At 44.6% G+C, this 25,747-nt stretch overlaps 1 protein-coding gene across 1 annotated transcript in view; it reads right to left on the reverse strand.

The window, feature by feature from the left end:
• Window positions 1–11,481: 11,481 nt before the first annotated feature.
• The window catches only part of T265_07334 (hypothetical protein), a gene marked incomplete at both ends in the record, with an annotated part of 33,374 nt that continues 19,108 nt past the window's right edge, over window positions 11,482–25,747 (reverse strand). The window contains 2 exons of the mRNA XM_009172826.1: window positions 11,482–11,652; window positions 24,650–24,695. Coding sequence (XP_009171090.1) covers window positions 11,482–11,652; window positions 24,650–24,695 — 217 coding nt within the window. The remainder of the gene's footprint in view (window positions 11,653–24,649; window positions 24,696–25,747) is intronic.

A 25,747-nucleotide genomic window follows, 5' to 3' on the forward strand; every position in this document is an offset into this window, starting at 1 on the left:
AAAATTAAACAGGAAGGTCACATACGGGAATATTTGAGTAGCCTTTATTGTTTTCTTGAATGAAACATATTGTCAGTCAGGTTGAGTCCCTCCCAGGGCATCTGGATTTGCCCCGATAGTTTGAGCATTTGACAAACGGGGTAAACTCAGAAGTCACCCATGCAGAAGCGTTCGGTGAATCCTTCGCGTGACAGTTTCCACAATCGGTCGTGGCAGAGTTTCTCAGCTGACTTTGATAACCAGCCTTAATCACGAATATCAAAGTCTATTCTAGCCCAGCCGGAATGCGTTCACAATCAGCGTTCACAATCGCAGGCATAGGTCCCGGCGAGGTAACGAAATGGAAGAGCGCTCTAGAAACCGGTCGGTTTATGAAGGATTCGATCAAAGACTATTCTTGATCAGGTTACGATTTACGAACATACGCATTAGAATTACCACAGGTTGTCGGTCCCACATAAAACGTCGGTGTTGGAGTCCGAGATATATTTTGAATGTGAGGGACCCAGCGGGTGTACTGTACAGTGCAATTTATTTAGGATAAATGATATAAGCCACAGGATATTTTCACCAGTGAATTTCATAAAGACTGAGTTAATTGGACGGTTTTGCTTGGGTAAAAACTTGAGCACAAGCCTTAGAAATAGTGAATGATCAATTCAATATGAAGTCCCAGATGTGACGGCCAATGTGGGGCGGGGTGTCGTGGAACAGAAGCATCTATCAGCTTTTGGGATTGAAGTGTACGCCACCTCTGTTGTATAGAAATTGTTTTGATATGATCGAACTGACGTAACAAAGTCATCCAGGTGTATGAGATGAAAGAATATTGGTAAGTATTTTTTCATAAAGGAAACTACTCACAAGGTCGGTAAGTAGCTTGGTGCTGAACAGTAATGCTATGTATAACTAGTTGTACAAAGCGATATAGTCCAGATAACACTTTTGAGAAGATCTATACACAGTGTCTTAAATTCATTTTGTGAGCTTCGAGAGGAGAAAGCTTGAATAACTGGTTATGGGGAGTCCAAAGCAGCGACACGCTTACGAGCATCTGAAACCAAGACAATGAAAGGCGATGGTGACAGCAGCTTCCTGGAAAATACCGGATTTGGGAAGCAATCGCGCACGCCCACAAAAGCTATCGTATGAGACACCAAACGTACCCTATTTGACGTCGTTATCGCGAAGGAATTACAGAAAAATTGTAGATCAAAGTTTTCGTTGATGCCAGGAAGAACAAGAAATAGGAGCCTTATTGCTGAAGAGCATTTGAAGGGAGTAAATCCATAACAAACGCTGCGTCGACTAGATTAAAGCGTCTGCCTCCTTAGGCAAACTAAAACTGGTCGCTCAAATCGACATTGTTTCTGATCTTTCGAAAGATTTGCGTAAGTGCGGTTTGCAATTGACTGAGTTGAATACGAGTTGACTCCTTTTTACTATGGATAAAAAAGGATGGTTTATCCCTGTGGGAGATAATTTACAACAAACGAGTAGTCCTTGACTAGATCGAAGAAGCGAAGACAAAAACAAACAGAAGAATAACCAGACAAAACAGTAATTATTCTCATTTGCACAACGATTTGGTTTTCACGGGGGACCAATTGATTTTTGACTTTACAAGGTTCTCCTTCCCCTGAATATGCTGCACAGGGGTCACCTGATGTATCTTGTGATGCGACAAACAACCATCGCAACACATTAATCATAAGATTGCCGGAAACTCCTCGAGTTTGTGCGCTAGTCCGGAACCCCTAAATCCGCATGGTGTTTCCATTGCGCAAGTAATATCTATGGGCTAGTTGTTCTGCATGGCCTCGACTGAATACTACACAAAATGATAAATATTGGTCCTTATTTATGTAGTAACACACATACCGTCGATTGAGTACTGTAATCCTGGTTCCCAGAACTTTGTGCCACTAAAGATAAAAGAGGATTCCTTAATACCAGCGACCATATTTCGCTGCAAATTCACGCATGCATAGGATTGATGAAAAGGGGAAATGTCCAAAGAGCCATGAAGTTTGTAATACACAGGCAGGTCTGTTCAATGGATTCACAAAATAATTGCTATTCATTTTTCACAGATTCTACGAAATCACACGAATCTGGTGGAGGTAAGCGCTCACATTTTGTGTGACCGTTAAATCACCTCGAATCAGCAGTTGGAGAGGTCTGACCGTTTTCGACCAAGCCCTGACCTGAGTGGAACTTCAGTCAACCTGAGTTCGATCGCCTCACTGAGTCCCAGTGCACGCTGTTTGAATGCCTATACAACTCTCGCATCGGATACATCTGGAGAGCATCGATCAATTCGAATAACTTGGTGGTCCAAAGAGGTCTTTGGACGCATGTTTTAGATTCGGAACTCTCAATGCCTCAAGAGTGGTTTGTCCGTGAATCTGAGATTGTGAGCGCAGAATGATGGCTGACTGTTCCAGGTTGACTAGGAGCGGGGATGGTGGATTCTGGGTACGCACTCTGGATGTGAATGCTATCCAGATGAGATCTGCGCAGCCCATCACCTGTCGATATGCGGTGATGAGCATTTAACGACAGCACTGCATGGACTTCTGGATGCAACGCACCTTATGCAGGTTCGGTTTGAAGATGATGTCTTTCCCATTTGAACGTCAAGCTATCACTAAGTAATGGGTTACCGAATTTGTCAGTTGCAACCTCACTGTGTAATGTGGGACATTTTGCTTTATGCAGTTTGAAAGAACCTCTGCCGATTTCTCAGGTTCGGTACTTCATTGTAACTTCGGTCTAATAGATTATCTGCCGTCAACCAAATGGCACTCGACGTGGCCTTGATTTTCGCAGTTGATAGACAAGTGTTGTCAATTGGATGAGTTGACCGATTTCAGCTTCGCCACCCAATTATGTTTGCTGTTCTTCCGTAGAAACTACCGGACGGCCTAAATCTGTAGGAGGCAAGTGTTCAGTGTGTGATTGCTGTATTGGCGAGTGGACTGAGAGGATTTGACCATCAGTCGTCTGTGATGTCAGAATACTATCGTTCGCAGTGACGGATTGTTACCAGTCTGTGTGTGTGTGCGACCAGTCTGTTTACTATCCCGGTATAACTATCGTGGATAGTCCACACACAGGAATGAAACCAGGTAGTTGGTGTTTACTCCTATTGGTGATCCTAAGCCTTGTATTCCGAATGTTCCACAGGGTGTACCGTGTTTCCATGATGAATTCGTCACTGTAACTACACAATCAGGTAATCTGCGGTCATATGAATAGCACTCAATGTACGTTGATTTTCTGAGTTTATAAACGGACTATTTGCAGTACATTCACACCATAATGGTTGATGCTATTCCACAGATTCCACGAAACCACACAAATCTGGTGGAGGTAAGTATTCACATTTTGTGTGACGGTTGAATCGCCTCGAATCGGCGTCGGACAGGTCTGTTCGTTGTGAACCAAGCCTGAATGACAGGACTGGAACTTCAATCAACCTGAGAGTGATCGGCTCCCTGAGTCCCAGTGTAGGTCGAATCCGGATTTGCAACCAACAGCACCGGTGACTTTTGTTATTCTGTTGGGGAAGTGTGCGGAGATTTCAGCCAACGTGGTCTCAACATAGATTCGGCAGAATTTCTAGTTCCCAGTCAGATCTGATAGCGGTGAGCTGGACGCATTCCCGAAGCCGGTAGTGGCGGTCGTTTTGTGTAACCGGTATCCTGACCACCGTCGGGCAGTCGGTGGTATGCTGTGACAGTGTAAACGCTTTGCAATCGCGGGCATCTATTTCACACTACGAAATGCAGTCGCACTCGAAGAAATCCCTCCGCACGCAGCATCACATATGGAGGTGCTATGCATGCTGGCTGTGAGCAGAGGCATAACGCATTCTTGTGCATACGTTGTCAAATTGCTGAAATTAACCCGCTGTTGTCGTGGGCTGCGAGCCTGTCATCCAGTGTTCCCTCTTGAATATATTGAGTTTATACACAGTGATATTTCAATACACATGGGAATCTTCATGCCTCATGATGTGCGGATTTTAGCGCGTTCCCCGATGTGTGTGTTTGTGTGTGTGAGGCGATTGATAGGATACATAAACGATTGGGACTGTCTTGGCCGACATTTTGTTTGGATATAATCTTGGATGTGGGATTCGCCAGCATATCCGCAGTCCCACCCTCCAATTTATTGGCTATAATATGCCGAGTACCTCAGCGCAATCCAGCGAACCTCCTAAGACCGCACGCAGTTTTGAGTGGATCATGTACTCGATTGCTTCAAGGTACTGTTTGTTACCGGCGATGATTGCGCGTTTTGTGTATGTCTTTATAAAGCCTAAGCTGGCTTGCACGTCCAGAAGACCACAGTGGCCAGGATTTGTCTTTTGTCCCTACTTGCTCTTCTTACCGACACAGCACACTGACTCAGCTGCCTGGAATGTCCTTCTCCCATCACTCATCCTCGGTCAACTTTCATGCCAATGTTGATCGCTTCTGTAGATCAGGGGCAATCAGCGACCACTCTCGTACTTATCTCACTGCTCATAAGTAGCGTGACACACGCCTGTGTACCCTAACGCAGATTTGCTTTCCTGGCTCTTGTCCCCCGGTTTCTTTTGTCCCTCTAAAAGTGCACTCACTCTCTAGTAAATTAAGTCGAAATCATGTTGACTTCAATTTCACGTCCATCCTACCTAATATTGGGTGTTCGCTCCGATGGAAGTACTTATAGAATGGGGTTGAATTCAGGTACATCGGATGACAGAGAGGCGTGTTGCACACTATGCAAACTCGACTTCAAAGGTAACCACATTCCAGTGTTAATTTCGAATCGAGTCTGAGGTGATAGTGCGCACTGGGACCTTGTGTTCAACGGGCCAAAGCATGCGTTTTCATTTGGGACACAGGCAATGCTAACCCGTCACGTGGCCACCTAAGACTGCAAACAGGTTCTGTTTCGTTTTGATTCGGATGTGACTACAGTTATCACTGTTTACACTATATATTCACACTGACTTTCCGTATTCGTACGTCTGTGCACAATTTGGTAGTTACACGTTGATACATCCAGATAGCCCTGTCACCTCACTGCTTACTTTCATGCTCACACCGGTCGCGTCAGTGTTAATTCTAGAAGGGAGTTAATTCGGAATTTAGCGCATTATCTCAAAGGAGACTAAAAGCGATTCGTTTTATTGGGGATGGCCGGTGATGTTGTGGTTTGCTCAACTGAAATTTTGTTGCGTGTGCATTCAAGTGAGCGAACGTGAATTAGTCAGCTCTTCGTACAATCAAAGCCGAGATGTTGTGTTCACTGTAAGTCAAGAACCATCATGATATCGAGCAGCCAGTAACTCGATATTTGGGTCCATGAAGTAGTATCAGTTTGATTCGATCTGGCGTTTACAGACATGACCAATTTCAGTGACGTGTCACTCCCAATAATGGACCAAATTACTTCAGGTTCGACCTATTGCGTCAGAGTACACTGGTGTCATTAAAAGCCTCATTCATTCCTGAGACAGGTGTTGTGAATTGGATGAGTTAACTGATTTCAATTTCGTCACCCAATTATGTTTGCTGTTCTTCCGTAGAATCTACGGGACGGCCCAAATTTGTTGGAGGTAAGTGTTCACTGTGTTATTGGTTGTTGATCAGGTGGCTGTTGATCTGTTCGCCGAGCTTGGCAATTGACTTGCAAACGTTTCGTCACCATACGAGGAGACATCATCAGTGCGCGGTTGGGTGTTCACTGTTATTGTTGTATCGGCGAGTGGACTGAGTGGACCGTCAGTCTTATGTTGACATTGATGTCAGAATACTTTGGTTTGTAATTCTCACAGTGATGGTTTGTTAACTTTGCTCTTCCCTATTGCCGTGGTTTACAAAGGCCAGAAACAAGCCTTCCCAGACGAAATGTGTGTAACTTTTTCACTGTAGTTATCTAGTGAAGTGGTAATGGAACGGCCGGATTTCCGGGCAGTGACGTTCACTGTGCTCACTCAGCATTGGCACCTTGCTCAAGTTAGCAATGGGTCAATCCTAGTTACCGGGCAATCGAAGCGGCAGTTATGGTTTCACTCGTGGTGGTATCGGCTGTGTATACTAAATGCAACTGACTCCGGTGTGTTGTTTGAAGGGCAATTGCAGACTCTTTGATGCACTTAATGGCATTGAGTCGTTCACAATGGTTTCTGCGATGGGCATAGGCTAAATTGCTGTTATGCTTGGAAGAACCATTTGAAACGCAGGGAGTGCAGGAATTCGTGAGTTTTCCAATGGGGTAATGTGGTCTTAAATGTGCACTTTTCAGACTGACTTGGCGTTAGTAGGCCTAGGCAGGATTGGGGCTGTTGCATACTCGTTCAGAATCGATGGGGCGCTTTTAATCAGGGATTGAGTCAAAAACGCGACGTGAATACGACGGTTTCGTACACCGTTTTTTGAGGTTGTCGGGTGGATCAAAGCAAGTAGATTAACAACATAGTCTTTGTTTTGAAAATCACGTCCACGATGAAGTTGATACAGTTTACTGGTTTTTGGATTTTGATCATCTGTAGTCGGCTTGCCAATGCCAAGCCGTGGTTCAGATGAATTTCGTGGCTTTTTATTACCACCTAACCAACGAGCCTTTCGGTGAGATGGTCAAGCTTTTCCAAGAAGCATGCTTGCAGGAATTGATTGCGAGCTACGCAATAACAATACTTGTCTGATATGAAGGAATCAGTAGTACCGATTTCTTCTGACATGCTGGTGGAACGAACCCAGGTTTGATGTGACCGACCAGTTTAACAGATATTCATTTATCAAATGCATGTACAGTTGAGCAGCCATGATAACATCGACCAGGGAAGATACTGACGTTTGAGGAACAATTGATGAACTTTCGAGGTGCTAGGTGTTGGCAGTCTAGGATTCCCTCTATTAAATACTGTAGGGTTGCCGGTCCATACAGGCACCATACAGCTGATTCATCGATGGAGAAACGAATGGGAGATTTTTCGTTATTTTTTCACAGTTGATGTGGTCACACGTGCTGTTATCTTGGAGACTTGTTCTCACGGGTCACAATCCTGGTGTGGTGTACCCAAAGATTTGGGCGGTCTACATCTGTGCAAGTCACATTGACAGTAGTATGTTTTGCAATGAGAGGAGGTTTTCGACTGGATACTGGCTAATTTGATCGCAAACTCCCAGGTCAAATTAGTTTACCTGGGCTCGTATATTAGTTGGATTGTTGCACGGTTGAGGGCATGTTCGTGTCAGCATTCATTCTTTATACTACTGGCGACTACGAACAAGTCGAGGGGAGTTGGGACGTGACTTGTATCTACACCAGTCTGTCTGCCAGTCTGTCTACTATCTCGGTATGGCTATCGTGGATAGTCCACACACAGGAATGAAACCAGGTAGTTGGTGTTGACGCTTACTTGTGATCATAAGCCTTGTATTCCGAGTGTTCCACAGAGTGTTCCACAGAGTGTTCCTTAAATGTCTGGTGAACCCGTCGCTGTAAACACACAATCGTAGATAATCGGTGGTCAGATGAGTAGCATTCAACATACTGTTGATTATCGCGGTTTATAACCGACTATTCATAGTATATTCACATCATAATGGTTGTTGCTCTCCTACAGATTCTACGAAACCACACAAATCTGGTGGAAGTAAGTGTTCACATGTTGTGTGACGGTTGAATAGCCTCGAATCGGCAGTTGGACACATTTGTCCGTTGTGAACCAAGCCTGACTGACCTAACTGGAATTTCAATCACGCAGAGGGTGATCGGCTTCCTGAGTTCCAGTGCAGGTCAATTCTGGATTTGCAACCAACAGCACCGGTGTCATTTGTAATTCTGGTAGGAAAGTGTGCGGAGATTTCAGCCAACGTGTTTCCAGCATAGATTCGGCGGAATTTCTAGTTCCCGGTGAGATCTGTTAGCGGTGAGCTGGCGCATTCCCAAAGCCGTTAGTGGTGGTGCTTTTGTAAGGTCGGCTTATGTAGTCTGTGAGCCTGTCATTCAGTGTGCCATGGTGAATATACTGAGTTTATGCGCGGTGCTATTTCAGTTCGCAGGGTAATCTGCAACCCACATGGTGCTAAACGATATTTGGACAGTGCAGATTTTAGCGCATTCATCTGTGTGTGTTTCTGTGTGTGTGTTGGGCAAAGGGTAGGATACATAAGCGATTGGCATTATCATGGCCAACATTTTGGTTGGATGTAATATAGGTTGGGAGACTCTTTAGCATATCCGTAGTGTTAGCCTCTACTTCATTGGTTACTGTGTAGCTCTCGCCGCGTTTCATTTTGTCGGCGTTGTGTACCCCTTACTTGTGGTTTATAATATCGCCTTTTGTCACCTGATTTCGAGTGTCTGCTTCGACGGGAATGCGGGTCTGTCCGGGGCCACAGTCTGTCCCCACGGATGGCAGCCGCGCGCGCTATTCGCTGGACAAATTCTTGTTGATTCTGTGTTCCACTTAATTCACGATGGTGATTCGTATAATATTTGATAGAACGAGTTATCGATAGAGCATCTGCCGACGTCATCCACCTGTTCCTACTGTCGGGGTCGTGCTACAGATTATCGTCGTCCAACCGACTAACCCCATCTTAGTATAAGACTCCCAGCTGCACTGATCATATGGTTCATCTATCCAATCCTCTCTCTCTTACTCAAGTTGGGCCTGAAGAAATTGTCTACGTTTCCTAGTTGTCGCACACTGGCGGCATTTCCACTTCAATCGGGATGTCGGACGGTGCGACATCCCGCTCACTTGATGCTCTGTTGCGTGCACATTCAAGTGAGAGCCATTAACATTATCAATTCTGTCCAGCTAAAATGCTGAGATGTAGTCTTCACTGCAATTCTCTGACTCACAGATGAAGCTCCAAAGCCTGCTTAAAATCGAGCGACAACTATGTGGGCATTGGTGTGCGGGGGATAGTTTTGGTTGGTCTTGCTGGCGCGATTTACGAACATGACCGATTTCACGGACGTGTCACTCGAAGGACGGACAAAAGTATTTCAGATGCAACCTATTGCGTAAAATTACATTGGTGTCATTAGGAGCCTCATTAATTCCTGAGTGCTGGTCACGATCGGGAACACCGCATTGATGCGCGTGAAGCACGCTGATTGAATACCTATACAGCCCTCGTTTCTGATACATTTGGAGAGCACTGATAATTCCAATAACTTGGTGGTGGAATTAAATTTTGGGACTCATGTTTTAGGTTCCGTATTCTGGGCGCCCCACTAATGGTTTGACCGTGAATCTGAGATTGCATGCGTTGAATCTTGATTGATTTTTCTAGGTTGACTATGAACGGAGATAGTCGATTTTCGGTACGCACTCTGGATGTGAATACTATCCAGTTGAGATTTACGCGGCTCATCAGTGTGTTCAGGAATTACTGACGGCAGTGCATGGACTGTTGAAGGTAACGCTCCATACACAGGTTCGGTTTGACGGTGATGTCTTTCCCATTTGAAGGTCAAGCTGTTGCTAACTAATTGGTTAATGAATTTGTCAGTTGCAACCTCACAGTATGTGGGACAGTAATGTGGGACAAACTTGTTTACGTTGTTTCAAAGAATGTCTGCCAATTTCTCAGGGTCGGTACTTCGTTGTAACTTCGCGCTCAGGGATTACCTGCCGTCGTCCCGATTGCACTTCACATGGCCTTGATTTTTACAGTTGATAGACAAGTGTTGTCAATTGGATGAGTTGACAGATTTCAATTTCGTCACCCAATTATATTTGCTGTTCTTCTGTAGAGACTACGGGACGGCCCAAATTTGTTGGAGGTAAGTGTTCACTGTGCTTTTTTGTTGCACCCCTCAAATCGGTGGTCACCAAGCAACTATTTTCAGTTAGAACAAGTGAAGTAGCACCGAGAATCTTATTGAATGGTCAGTAACGGAAATAGTTTTACCCGATGCCGTATGCATCCGTAGTTCGCCAGATCGGTTTGTTTGTTGGACGATTTTCGCTGGACGATTTTCGATGAGTGGACCTAGAGGAATCAAACACGACGTCCGTTGTTCATATAATGAAGTGATAATGTAAGCGCCTAATTTTCAGGCAGCTAGGTTCACTGTGCTCACTCAGCATCGGTACGTTGCTCAGGTTAGCAATGGGTCACTCCAAGTTTCCAGGCTGTCAAGGTGGCGGTGATGATACCACTCGTGGTGTGAGCAATTTATCCTAAATGCAGCTGATTTCGGGGTGTTGTTTGAAGAGCGATTGCAGACTGTTTGATGCACTTAATGACAAGAGTCGTTCACAGCGATTTCTGAAATGGGCATAGGTTAAATTGGTGTTATGCTTGGATGAACCATTTGAAACACAGGGAGTGCAGGAATACGTGAGTTTTCCAATGGGGTAATGTGGTCTTAAATGTGCACTTTTCACACTGGCTTGGCGTTGGTAGGCCTGAGTGGGATTGGGTCTGTTGCATCATCATCATCATCAGCTGTTATAACCGCGTGCTCGTCGCACAGTGGTTGTAGCTGCCGCATTTTCGTTCACCGATGATTTGGGGTGGGGAGGGGAGCTGATAAATTGGTGCATAAATCCAGCACTGTCAGTGGGCTGTCAACTTGGGGGGTTGGAAAATGTGTTATGCGTTGAAGGCAATAGCTTTGATGCACGAGCGCCATTGAGGGCGCGACTGGGCCATGTCTGACAATAGGGTCCCCATCCAGGAAGACGGCAGTGACCAGCGCAGCTGAGTTCGCTGGTAATGGCTTTTATACTTCGCTGCCAAGTCACTGTTTGACCACCTCTGGCTCTCTTCCACCCTTCACGTTGTTTCGCGAAAAGAGCTCTTCGAGGAAGTCGGTCGACTGGCATACGCAACACGTGGCCAAGCCAGCGCAACCTGTGTAGTGTTATCAGTTCATCTATCGAGGGTGAGTTATTTCTCCCGAATACCATTCGACGTACTTCAGAATTGCTGATCCGGTGTTCCCACCAGATTCAGGCGATTTCCGAAGACATCGATGGTCAAACACTGAAAGTCTTTTGACGTCCTCGGCGTGCAGCGGCCAGGCTTCTGATCCATATAGTAATATGGAGTGCACCGCAGCATTGTAAACTCGCCCTTGACAGAGAAGCTGATGTCACGCCCACACCACATATGACGTAGGTCTTCACTGTGTGTTATTGCTGCATCTGCTCGAATCGGTGGTCAGTCAGCAACTGTTTTCAGTGAGAACAAGTGAATCGATACCGAAAAACCTATTTAATTGTTATTAACGGGAAGAGTTTTTCCCGATGTCGTACGCATCCGCAGTTCGCCAGATCGAATTTGTCGGTTTGTTTGTTAGACGATTTTTGTGCTACCCCTTGTATCGGCGAATGGACTGAGAGGAATCGTCCATCAGTCATACTTTGACATTGTGCTGTCGTTCGTAATTTTCGCATTGAGAATTCTGTTCCCCGAAGTCTACTCTCCGCTGTAATGTCATACTGATGGATTGTTAATTGTGCCGTTCCCACCTGCAAATTATTGAGTTTTTCTCTTCCACAGGTTCCACGAAACCACACAAATCTGGTGGAGGTAAGTGTTCACATGTTGTGTGACGGTTGAATCGCCTCGAATCGGCGGTCGGACAGGTCTGTCCGCTTTCAACCAAGCCTGACTGACCGGACTGGAATTTCAATCACGCAGAGAGTGATCGGCTCACTGAGTCCCAGTGTAGATCGATTCTGGAGTAGGAAGCAACTGCACCGGTGACATTTGTAATTCTGGGGGTTTCAGCATAGATTTAGTGGAATTTCTAGTTCCTGGTCCGATCTGATAGCGGTGAGCTAGGCGCATTCCCAAATGCGATAGTGGTGCCGTTTTTAAGGGCGGCTGCTGTGGTCCGTGGACCTCTCATTCAGTGTGCCCTCGTGAATATACTGCGTTCATGTACAGTGCTATTCAGTACGCACGGAAATCCTGAAGCCTCATAATTCGAAGCGATATTTGGGAGGTGTGGATGTTAGCCTAGATATAGGCTACCATAACTTCCTGAAAATACGATCAAATTTCCTTTTGGTTGATTTGACCCGAAGAATGAAAATTCCTGGAGAAATCGAGCTATCTCCCTACCAGTTTGCCATACAACAACCGAATAAATTTTCCCAAATGTGAATACCTACTGTATTTGCACACTGTAAGATAAAGTGATACCCAACATTACCCAACCAAACAGGATAATGAGAACGTTGTCATCTGCTATCCGACTAGCACATTCACTTGAGAATAAATGTTGGGTGCAAGTGTACTTCCCCTTACTCTGCGCACAGAATTACATGATTTTCAAAGAAAATGCGTGGACTCCTCAAACCCTTGTGGGTACTTGATAATCTTTAGCGCATACTCAAAGGGCATTAGCTTTCATGTACCTCAGTTGACAGTTGCATCATATTCCCGACATGACCTTGGAATACCAAAAACGGATACGTAAGAAGTACGCTCCGTGGAACATTCCCACGTGGGTCGGTTTCCTGATTCCAATCCTAATGAGTATGTCCCTTCTCGCCATGCGGGCTAACTATATTTTCTCGTTTACTGTCACATCACATCACGACACAATTCAAAGTCAGTATTACTTGTGATTACTCGGATTTGCTGCTTTATCCTCCGGAAACGTTAAAAACCATGGTCATCTCCACTGCCGAACCTGATCATGTGGAATTCATTGCAATAGTTTACTATTTGTGACAAATGAGGGCCACTCAGTAACAAGCGGAATATCACCAAACAGGGTCGTGATATCAAAAATTTAAGTGGAGCGCTGATAGCCCCTAGAGTTACTTCAACGCTATAGTCGACCAGTTTACCAAGATATTCAGGCTTATAGAGAATGAGGCGTATCAATCAATCATGCGTTTGTCCCACCATGTAAATTCAATAAGATGGTCACTTTCGGCTTTCGAAATAGAACACTGCATCTAGTAAGCACAGTTGTCGGTGTGCCAGATATGAAGGTAGCTTACTTCTTGCTTAAGCCCATTTGTTTGAAAATCTGACTAAAAATATCACAAGCGTTGTTTCTAACTTTTTAACGTTGTTTCAAAACCACATAAGATTTCCTATGCTAACTGATATCTTCATGCGGAAAACCAAGAAGCACTGCGTTGCTGATTTATCTTTTGTGGAGATCACCAGCATCGCGCATCTCAGATATCTCTAGAAATAACCAAACATGTAGAACATAAAATTGGCGGAAACTCGGGGATTGCGCCTACCTGTTGAGCCTCAAGAAGGGCGAAATCGGTCGTCGGCTGTTGAAGAATTTTCAGCAGCCTTGTGAGTAGTGCATCACAAACAACAATAGTCCTGTTTCGTGGTTTTAACGCTGCCTTCAAGTCTGTGCATTGTGGGACATTGTGACACTTTGGTTTTTGCGAACATGATCACCCTGAAAGCGTTGCGTTCCAATTGCCGTGAGCGCAGTATTGATTTCTCGCGTGACCTTTCACTCCGACTTAGGCAATTCTAATCGCATCAGGCAAAGCTGTCCACTTCGACATTTGCTGATCAACTTCGACACTGCTATGACTAAGACATAATTACGCCACAACAGGAACACGGCCGTTCAAACGAGAGTGGTGTGGCTATGAACAAAAATACCTATCCCGCAAAACCCCAAGATTAAGGAATACTCACATGCGGCCCCCAACTCCTGTGGGTTCACCCAGGGTGTTGAATTGTGCGATGTCCATATCGAATATTCTAAGTATATTTATATTGCGTTTCGTTATGTAGTTTACACCTGCAAATTATTGAGTTTTTCTGTAAGATTGGTCAGAGCATAGCCCGAATCCCATGCTTGCGCATTAGCGGACTCGGTCAATAAACGGACTTGCTTATCTGGTTAATTGTATCAGTTATGGTGACCTCACCAAGGAAAAAAACTCATCCAGATCAAAAAGTTCACTGGCATTTATCAAGCTGCATCCCTGATGTAACGAGCGTGTCTCCAGCCCAGCTGTGAAGTCTCGAAAGCACAATTCTACGGTGCAATCCATGTTGTTATCTTTGTCAGAAAACCAGTCTCTGCGGACTGGAGACGTATGGTGTTTTTTGCATGTGAACATCAGTATCTTTTGAGCCCGCCACGAGACTGGTGGAAAGTTGGGATGAGTAATGCGATGTGCATCGAATAGACTTCGGATGAACTAACTCACCTACGATATGTGGGCTCCGTTACTCAGTACTTAGGTCAGTCGTCCGACTCCCACAAACAGCCATTTGTGCACAACTAAGTGGATAGTGAGAGCCATCTAGAGGGGTAGGGCAGTTACTTGACAGCGATGTTTGATAACCATTACCAGCAAATTCAGTTGCGCTGGTCACTCTTTTTAGCCTGGTTTGAGATGCTTGGATGACATACACTAACAATTATAGAGATTGGTTGACATGACCCGGTTGCTCCCTTAATGGCGCATCCAAGATGCGCAAGTACATCCTCCGATCACCCTAATAAAGTACCCATTGTGGCCCATGGAAGCACGCAGCAACGATTTTAGCCATTTTCTCCACTGGGTAAAATTTACCCCTATTATCCCAAATACTTGGTAAGGATCCAGTGGCAGCTATCGCCTCAGGACAACATGCATGCAACTTAGCCCCAGAAGAAGAAGAAGATGATGATGGTGTTGATGATGATGATGGTGACCATATGAGCTCATAGAATACGGAATGTCTATTATGGTCCGGTTTTACTTTTCTTCTGCTTATCCGCTTGCTCCATCAGGCCAGAACAGTGGTGCTCTCTAGTCGAACAACGATTCTTTGTCTACAGACGCACTAGTATATCTTTCATAGAGGTTTGTGAAAATGTGATGTTAGATTGCACCGTGACTATGTTACTACTTGATCTGAACGAGACACTTTGAAATTGCAATGTTAAATTTCAACCGAGACCAAACTATGGTCAACATGCAGCGAATGTGTCTACACTTGACATTGCACAGTATAGGTTTTGGTGTTCAGCATATTAAAATGACCGCAAGTTGTAAATTGGAGCTAGACAACACGACATGAAGGCAAGCTGTGACCTGCATTTGAACAACTGTATGAATTGTGTGATATGTCTGTCAGACAGCGCAACATACTTACAACATACTTACTTACAACATAGTTTCAGAAAAATTCGCATAAAGTGATTAAATGATGTGAAGCTCACATGTGTGCGAGAACATGTGACAAATCGCAACAGAGCGCCGGAATTTATGGTGAGAATTCCGCTTGATATATTGCTCTATGATGCGCCTCCTCTGGAACATCAACCACAACATCTTCACAAGAAATCCCATTTTCACATTACCAACAGTCTATAAGTAGCTCAGTGGGAGAATAAACTCCACCCGATGAGTGAAACTTCCATTTGAGAAGTCGTTGCTCGTGGAGCCAGTCAACACGTGTAACCACTTGATGTCGATCCCGTGACTGAAGGATTAGCGGCGCTATATCCTGCCTAAGTGCGAGTTAATCACACTGCTGATCAGCTGCCCGTGGCCGAACGGTTAAATGTCCAAACTACTAGCCAGGAGGTCGCGGGTTCAAGACTCTCCGGAGTTTCGTGAGATGCGCACTCCTGATGATTTCCAATAAGGATGAAACAGCTGTACAGTGCTTCTCAGCTTTTCAGCATAGATTGGCTTCACCTGCAGGACAAAATCTCCACAGAAAGGTTTCTGGCATAGGCTGACTGCACTTGCAGGCTGCAAGTCCGCAACGCCTGCTTGTCGCATACGTCTTTACACACAGTTAGAAGCCAATCGCAGTGATTTTGGGTTTTTTACGTAATCAGCTCGCCAAAGACAAAGCGTCGCAGTTGAGCGCACTTCCACCTATGGTTCTCGTGTAATATGTCAGCTTATACAAGACTGATACGAATAGAGGAATTTTCAGTGCATACTTTCAGGTGTCACAGCAAACTTTGCTCAATTCAGTATGACGTTTGTGGACAGTTTTCAGAGCCAGGAATGATTGTTTACAATATTTATCACACGGTCAATCGTTAAAATGCAAGGGCACAAAGGAGTGCCACACAATGTCACAATGTCAAGCTAAACATACATGGTCTTGTGGCTGTGATACGGCGATTAGTTCCGGGATATTCACACATGTTCACGCTATACCGCGCTGCATCATCTACTGAGAGGTATTGAAAGCATGTTACCGGTTTGCCTAGCGAATGCAGCCCATTTCTGGGTGGTGTTTGGAGGGCAGTTATAAGTTGTTTGATGCACTCAATTGCAGTAAGTAGTTCACGAAGATTTCTGCGATGGGCTGTCATGACTGTAAAAATTTAGACACGGCGCGAAAACAGCAGTGTGTGATTTTTTCAACGAAGCGCTGTGGTCTTTAGTTTGTACATTTCAGGTTGGAACGTACTACAAGCAAAGTTTAATTGGAATCTTTGTTTAACTTTCTAACTGTGGCCTGTTTTGGAATAATACACGCAACAGTGAATCAACAATTGATATACAGCTGACAGATCCGAGTGGGATGCCTCCAACTATGGGTAGATTTCAGTAGAAAATATGCGGAGCACACATAATTATGGCAGTATTACAGAGCTGCACGTCTGAGGTGAACAATACCGGTGATATAGGTAGAAGGACAGTCTAAATCCCAACGCCTACTAATAATTAACGGGGAACTGCGTGGTCACTCGCCTGCCGAGAAACAATAGTGAACAGCTATTGCAGCCCGTTGAGCATCAACGGTTTCGTAGTTAAATGGATCGCATTATATGTTGGGTCGGTTTGACATTGAGGCCCGTCGTCAGTCCGACATTCAGACAGCCAAGTAGGACGCCATCTGTTCCGAATATTCCACAGATTGTTCTCTGTTTTCATGGTTCGGCTATCGCTGTAAATACACAATCGTAGATAATCGGCGGTCAGACGAGTAGCATTCAATATACCATTAATTTTCGCAGTTTATACACGGACTATCCGTATTATATTCACACCATAATGGTTGATGCTGTTCCACAGATTTCACGAAACCACACAAATCTGGTGGAGGTAAGTGTTCACATTTTGTGTGACCGTTGAATCGCCTTGAATCGGCGGTCGGCCAGATCTGTCCGTTGTGAACCAACTTTGACTGACCTGACTGGAATTTTAATCACCCTGAGAGTGATCGGTTCCCTGAGTCCCAGTGCAGGTGGATTCTGGATTTGCAAGCAACAGCACCGGCGACATTTGTTATTCTGTTGGGGAAGTGTGCAGATATTTCAGCCAATGTATTTTCAGCACAGATTCGGCAGAATTTCTAGTTCTCGGTTAGATTTGATAGCAATGAGCTAGACGCATTCCTAAAGGCGGTAGTGGTGATCTTCTTGTATCCATACCCTCTATTTAATAATGTCTGCTTTTTATCACGTGAGTTCGAGCGTCTGCTTTGACGAGAATACAGGTCTTTCTGGGACCGCACTCAGACCACTGGGTTGGCAGCCGCGCTCGTTATCGACTGGGCGAACTCTTGTTTCTGTGTTCCAATTAATTCAGGATGGTGATTCGTACATTATTTCATGTAATGAGTTGTCAAAACAGTATCTACGGATCTCATCCGTCTGTTTGTAGTGCTGAATATAAATTCTGTTTAGCCGGATAGACCCGATTTTCTAGAAGTCCCTCAGCTATCCTAAGCTGAAGTTGAATTTATCCAATTCTGTTTTGTTCTCTCTCCTAATCGAATTAGGTGCTTTTGATAGCTCCGATTCGACTGGCTGCGGGGATATTCAAACATGACAAATTTCAAGGGGATTGCCACTCGCAGTAATGGACCAAATTACTTCAGGTTCGACCTATTGCGTCAAATTACATTGGTTCATTAGGAGCCTCATTCAGTCCTGAGAGCTCGTCATGATCGGGAACACCACATTGATGCGCGTGAAGCACGCTGTTTGAATACCTATACAACTCTCGCATCGGATACATCTGGAGAGCATCGATCAATTCGAATAACCTGGTGGTCCAAAGAGATCTTTGGACGCATAGTTTAGTTTCGGAATTCTCTACGCGTCACACGTGGTTTGTCCTTGAATTCGATATTGTCTGCGTCAAATGATGACTGATTGTTCTAGGTTGACTAGGAGCAGAGATAGTGGATTCTGGGTACGAACTCTGGATGTGAATGTTATCCAGATGAGACTTGCGCGGCTCATCACCTGTTAAGAGGCAGTGGTCAGCAATTACTGACAGCAACGTCTAGAATGCAACGCACCATACACATGTTCGGTTTGAAGAGGAGGCCTTACTCGGTTGAACGAACCAGTCTTTGTCAATTCAGTCAACCGATAATTTTTTGCGTTCATCTACAGTATCTACGGAACAGCCTAAATCTTTTGGACGTAAGTGTTCACATAAGTATGCTTATTGCATCTCTTCTAATCGGTGGCTAGTCATTTTCGGCTTGATTTTCACCGTGCGTATGCTTGCCTTACCAATCAACGTCTGTTCACTGTGTGTACATTGTTCGCCTCCTAATGACCACCATTCATTCGTTCGAAAAAAACAATGAAGATAATAACGACGGTGAATGTGAGTGTTTACACATTGCTCAACCCTTGAAATGGATTACACTCAGCTATTTTGAGCAGGGTTTCTCTGGAACCACGTTGATTTCGTTTGTTCTTCACGTTGTTTGAGACTTACACAATTAACTTTAAATGGGTTAACTTTTTTACCCGTTTTGTGACTAGTTTCGTTTGCACCATATGAATATGTCCTACAAATTTGTGCGTCTCACTAACAAGTTCCTACTGATCAGACAATACAGTGAACTAGATTGCATTGAGAGGATGGTAACTTATATCAGGATACTTCAATAAGCGAATTTCCAACCTAAATTAAGCTAAAATGGTGCATTCCAAGCTGTCTTGTTAGATACGATGCTTCTGCTTGATTGGTGATGTGCGTGATTGTTTTGAGCAATTGATTTGGAAGTGTACTCATTATGGACCCGAGAGACATCTAATTGTCAGACAGAGAATAACGTGGAAAGTTTGGTTGACAGTGCTGAACAGAAATAAAACTTGTCAAAGTATGACTTCGGAGTGAGCGAAATGCGCATCACCACCGGGTTGAAGCAGTCGAGTCAGTTGGTGAACACGCACCAAGTCGCAACGTGGCTGGACCCAAATTCAAGGAATGTTGATGTCACTCAATCCGTCACACCGAATAGAGGAATTTTCTGAAGACCGCATAAAGTAATTGCTCGGCTAATTGCGTGAGAAATTAGTTTTTACTTACCGGAGAGAGTGGCAGCCTACCCGTGAAATGAAGGATCTCATACCTTTGTGATCATCGTCCCTTCTTTCGTAGCATTCCAGCATAATAATATTTTAGTTTGTGTCCAACCCATTCTTAGTTTTGCTTGTGTACAGGTTTGATTAAATGACGCAAACCATATTCACCTTAATGGAAGCGGAGACCATGTGGTCAACAAAACCATGTGAATTCATGGTAGGTTTGCACTCACAGTGGTCGAATTAAGTTACTTTCTTCACTCGTTTCTTTTACCAAGTTGACCTAGATTTGAGTAAGTGCATTTGCTAGTAAACCATTCATGGAAGTGAATCACGAGATAGTTTTGGAGTTGTTGTTGTGCACAAAATGGTACACATGTTTTATCTGACCACTACTGAAACAAGTTTAAAAATTTGTGATATTAGAATAACTCGGAGCTTTGACATCGCGCCCAATCAGCCCTTTCATTCACAGACCAACTGGTCAGACGAGAACCATGTGTGTACGTGCATGCTTCCGGTCTAAGTGCGTGAACTCAGGTTGTCTGACGAGTTACGTTGTCCCAGCTTTAACCTCATAGGCAGCGGCTGAATGGATATCAGAAGAAAGATGTGCACCCGATGGAGATTTTCGGATTCAAATTTTGAACTGAACCGTTTAACACAAATCAGGATGTGCCTTGTTGAAAGTTCGCTGAATAGCGATTCCCCTGTGGAGATCGCAAGCATGCCTTTCGTTTGNTGAACCGCTTAACACAAATCAGGATGTGCCTTGTTGAAAGTTCGCTGAATAGCGATTCCCCTGTGGAGATCGCAAGCATGCCTTTCGTTTGTGAGTTGTCCAAAGCCCAGTGCTTCAGCTCAGGTGTACCAAATGCAGTCAATTGCGGATTGCGTCGGTACGAACGTACGAATCAAATGAGTCCCGGTTTATGGTATTTACCAAGTAAATGTGCCAAATTAATTTCATAAACGGGACGTTCGTTTGTATGTATGATACACAACGAGTGTGCTTCATACGTTGCTTATAATCTGCTTGTTCAAGTAGACCGTACACTTATTGGAAACCAGGGGAGCCCCGAGTGCTGACGGATTGCCAAAGTGTCCTCATAAATAATACACTATTTTGGGACAATGTACCCTCTGTAGCTGGTGCATGTTTGTACAAATGTGCAATTAACACCAACGTTACTAATGTTGATGGAGTGCGACAGGCTGAGGCAGTAAGTATAAATCCAACGCCTCCTGAGAGAAATCTGAGAAACCTCTATTGTATTTCCAATCGCTAGTGTGGTTAGATATGATGTGTACGGTGTTGGTGAACTCATCGTGGCATGAATAGCTTGGGTGCTTTCAAGTGCCATTCGATCAGCTGACACTGGGGACCTATTGATAGCCACTGTTACGGCAGTACCCGGGCAAGGAAATGTCCAACATTCATTTGTCGTTTCTGACTTATTGAAACATTTTGTCCTTTTGAAGCTCCCACGAATGGCGGAGGTGAGTGTTCTACCATTCGGTTATTTTTGAGCAAGCGACCCCTGGTCCATTTCCGGTTGTAGTGAGTTCATTTCATGGCCGGCTTGGATTATAGGCTGTGTTTGCAGTACACGCGCACTCACAATGACGATTTGGTTTGTACAATCATCGTTTAGTGGAACCTGCAGTTTCATGGGTACAATAAAATTGGAAGGTTGTCCTCACAAATGTTGACTGGTCACCAGTTCGACAAAATGTTCGGTTTTGAGTTTCGTTCCATGGATGAGGCGTAAAGCGGATTTGTACTCGAATAGCTATAATGCAACTCATGTACGTCAGTAAGTGGCCTAAAGGGACGTGCGTAACTGTCTTGCTTGTGTGAAATCTAAGCACACTGATTTAGCAGCGACCTGTCTAGGGTTTTCGAACTTCCTTGTTGTTCTGTGTCAAGGCAGCATTTCGAAGAAACTATGCCAAAGACACGACTATTTCTGCTCGGTGTTCTGTTTTCATTTGGTTTTCCCAAGAATGGCCGAGATTTCCGCGGGGACCTTGTGCTTATCTGATTTTGTTGTCCGATCACTGGGTAACTCACTTAAGGAATGCGAGTATGTACCAGTTCATTCTCTTTACACGTCTCTTTCGATTGTACGGGTATTCGTACTTCTCGTCTGGTCAACTACTCTGTATTTTATAACGCAGGTCAATTATGCGCTGCTGAGTCATTTTGATGTCTTATGTTATGAGATGAGACATCTTGAAGAATACCATGGTTAGGTTTATTTTATAGGTCGGATGTTGCTGCATGTTGGCAAAGGTGAAAATCTGAGTATGTGATACAGGAGATAGGCATAGACGTATAATCCATTTACGTAGTGTTTCGTAAAACATTGATTCCCCCATTACAAAGAAGACCTTTATCCATTTTGTGTTCCCTTTTCGCGTATTCTTACACTCTACCGCGTCCACGTTTTTGAAAGTTTTGTGCAGAATTCGGCACACAATGCTGTAAGACTGCCCAGTTTCAACTGCTTCATTTTGATGGTGCGGGATTAGTTGTCTGTTGACTGATATTTGTAGAGTTCAGCATGAAACTTCAAGCGTTGTGAAGCCACTCATCAGAGATCGATGTGGATATATATATTTCTGGAGTGTTTCATCTATGCAGACGAAGGCTCACACCTCGTTTGGCCCCTTATTCGATCAGGAGTTGTATCTACTTTCAATGACCTATGTAGTCCGAATACACGATCCGAGCATGACGGCATAACGTTGACCAACATCCCTCGTTCCATTCCACCAAGGCACTGACCGCATCCACCAACACTTCCAAATTACAGAAGAACACCGGACGTCTTGCAAGTAGTCTGGCAATACGATGTCCTCGGGAGCATACCCATGATTGCTTTATTAAGGTGGGAATAGAGAACAGAGCAGCAGATCACCACTGAGGTGGATTTCGATACTTTTGTATGGTAGTATGACTGTGATCAGGTTTGCAATTCGGTGCAGACTTGCCTCTGACAGATGTTGGATAGACATGAGAGAATGTGACCCAGATGACTTCCGTACTGATTTCGGGGGTTTGACCTGAAATTCCGATTCTGCCCGGACATATATGTCGAAAATTTGCACAGACACCGGTAGTCTTAACTGTGCTGTACACTGTACAACCGCACCATTTGACGCCCCTATGGTCTAGCACTGGATCGCCTCTTTTCTCAAAGCTTTTCAGGCTCGTACAGGGAGCAGTTCCCCAGGATGTACTATCAAGTGTCAGATTTCACCCAGGTGTCGAATTGAAGATGAGAGTTTCCCAAACTCATCTGGTGGCTGCCAAAGTAGCGGAGTTTCGGTCGGACTTGTGTTCGAGCTTCGCTTCACAGATTGTCTCGGTTAAATTGCTCCAGAATGTTAGCATCAGCAATTCCTTGTACGTCTAGGCACAAACAGTCCTTACATTGCATACTTTCAGTGTTCGTAGGATTTCTGCAAGCGTCCCAGTGAAATTTGCCCAGAATCCTGATGATGCATGGGTGTGGTGTCCCAGTTTCGCTATCATACACTACTTATGACAGCGCATTAGTCTGGTGCACAACAACAGTGATGTCCACGCGCAGGTCGCGATTGCTCCAAACGCCTTCATCTCGGCAACCGAAAGCAGCACTCACTAGTCAGCAGCGTCCGAGCGTGTAGTTCGACAGTGATTGTCAAGTCTGGACGCGGTATTTGGAATTTCGTAGCATGCTACTTCATCTTCATTAAGTTGAACACAATGTGTTTGCTGTTGTAAACACAGGCGGGTTGGTCAGACTAATGCGTTTCAATATCACTCATGTTTGGACCGAAACGAGATGCTCTTAGGGCAAATGCAGTGTTTATTCGCAGCGATTCCGCCTTCGAAATTGACAGTAGGGACCAGTCATTGGCTGTGTAGCGTTGAAATGAAGAGACGTTCCTGCACACGGCGTAGTCCGACACAGGTTAGACAAAACTGGAGCCAGAACGCAGGCTAATTTTCACTCGTAGCCATTCACAAACTCGGCGCCAGCGGTATCCTAGGAATGATATAGATGGATTATTTACATAAAGCCAGTGTTGACGACGATGGTTCTAATCACAGCCCTAATAAACAGAGGACGGTGGGAGTCAGACGGCCAAGCTTTACTCCTAATGGTGCTACATATTTCAGGGGTTTTGGGCCAAATCGGTGTCTTGGTTTGCAAAACCAATTTGTACAGTCATGGTTAATCGCTGGGGTCCGTTGTGCTGAAATTTCCTAAGATATTCTTCAGCGGCGAAGCATCGCTTCTCTCACAAGTATGTAGATGCTAGTCAACTGGGGGAAACAACATAGGATCTTCACAACCCTGTCTCGGCGAACAGGGGGATTTTATTCCCGAATCGCCTAGAAATCAGTCGCCAGCCGCAAGACTGATCTTTATCTGGTTGTCCTTTGTTAGCATTCGCAACATGATGAAACGTTGAGGGACGAAATCCGGCTAGTGTAGCCCGGAGAATCATCGAAACATTCACGTCTGACCACCACCAAGACGCGATAGCTCTTGGTCGGGAGCTCCGTTTTTCCATTAATTATGTTCATTTAGTTTCGCTTTTTCGGTCCCTCGAAACTTTCCCATATACCCCTCGACTGCTGATACAAAAATCGTCTGTGTCACTTTTAGACTTCAAAATAGAACGAGTTGCACACCCGTATTCGTTGAAGCCCGTAGTTTCAGCAATAGAAAACCGAAGCCGAGCATCTACAGCATTAGTGTATATGTCCCACAAACTGAATCTTACATGTTCGTTTTCGCGGATAACAATGAATTCCTACACCCCCAAGCATCGCCGTAACAATAGTAGGAGAAAATCTAATAGCTGAAGGATTTTCCAGTCAACAGAGAGACGATCGGAAGCAGGAAAAGGCCAAACATACGCGCGGAGATCAACTAAACCACAGGATGCAGACAATCTGTTGTGTCTTGCTGAAAGGTAGTGCAACTCTGTATCGGTCCCTTGACTTCCTGCTCCGCTCACTGTGGTATATCAAAAGGCACGGTAGCTCTATACAGCCCTTTGTGGAGACAAGAGAAAATTAATACAACTGTATTTATAGGCTAAGCACAGGGTGTTCCACAAGATCGTGCCAGAATCTCCGTGAGGGGGCGAGAAGCGTCGAGTCACGGAAGCTCGACTCGGATTGGCCGGCATTCTGACCAATCAGGGTATGGTTTTTTTTGGCCCGTGTCCTGCACGTGACGCATCCGTCCGAATAATGCGATGTTCGGTTATTAGGGACGGCTGGCCTCCGGACACAATCCCCACATCCCAAGAAAACAATAGGGACTGACGGAAAAATTATTTGTATCTTAGCAGCCGATTTGATTCGTTGATTTGTATTCACCACAGGTGATAACGGTTGAGGCAACGGTGAATAACGACTGTCAGTTCTGGAAAGTTGAGTAAAAAACAAACATGGTGCCATGTATCAGCATTGGTGCTCAGCCAGGTGACGAATGTGGGCCCACATTCTTTGAGAAATCAAATCACACTGACAAATTAGAAGCCGCTGCTGATAAAGTGACTTAAAATATTACTTTCCTCTGTGGACGGTTTGCGCTCCGCGCAGGCATATGCAGCCTTATTCGGTTTTGTGTTGAATAGCATGCGTTCACAGCTAACTTCTCTCAGCGTTGAAACAACATTTAAGCGCCTAATTGAACGGTGTATTACGATTTGCTGGAAAGGCCTATCTTATTTTTACTGATCCCTGGATAATCGTCTATCTAAGGGATCAAGCTAGGTTGGTCATTCAGACGTGGTTCTGTGGTGGTTTACCTAAACACATGTTAGCTCCCAAATTGACACAAGAGTTCATCGCCCCTGACATCTACCGGATGGGTGGAATGCCAGAACTTGTAAAGTTTTGTGTTTTCGAATGCACATTACAGATATGCTTACGAGGCTGTTGTTGAGTATTTGTTTGAAGGATCGGTTTTATTCAGTTCATAGTTTACCTGCCAATAAGTTTCCCTTAACTTAGCACAACGGACCAACGAATACCAAAAAGGAAGGCGACAGGCTAATCATCATTTCCACATTAAACGATCGGTCGGATGACTTCATATGTGGTCGATTTTGCGCAAGAAAATATCCACCACCATCACGCGTCATTCATTGTCGTTCTTGTCGGGGGCTTCGATCGTGAGATTTTTAGCGTTCAGTAAGACGAATTTCCTGAAAACTATTTCTGGGAAGTGAAAGCTTTGTCAAGAACTTTCGGTTGTCTGAAGGTCCGATTCCTTCTTCAATACTCTTGCCAAATACAGTATCGTTTTTGTTTACTGTTTTTAAACAGTAAATCTTCTTCACAACTGTGTGTTTTGGTCCCACGGTTGATGAAGGTGAATAACCGTGACTATCACTCAAGTTTTGTATGGAGCAATGACGAATTGCACGTTCATTTCTACCGCATGTAATAATCATTAAGAATATTCGCCAT

The sequence above is a fragment of the Opisthorchis viverrini genome, assembly GCF_000715545.1.
Source record: "Opisthorchis viverrini unplaced genomic scaffold opera_v5_168, whole genome shotgun sequence".
Classification (NCBI taxonomy): Eukaryota; Metazoa; Platyhelminthes; class Trematoda; order Opisthorchiida; family Opisthorchiidae; genus Opisthorchis; species Opisthorchis viverrini.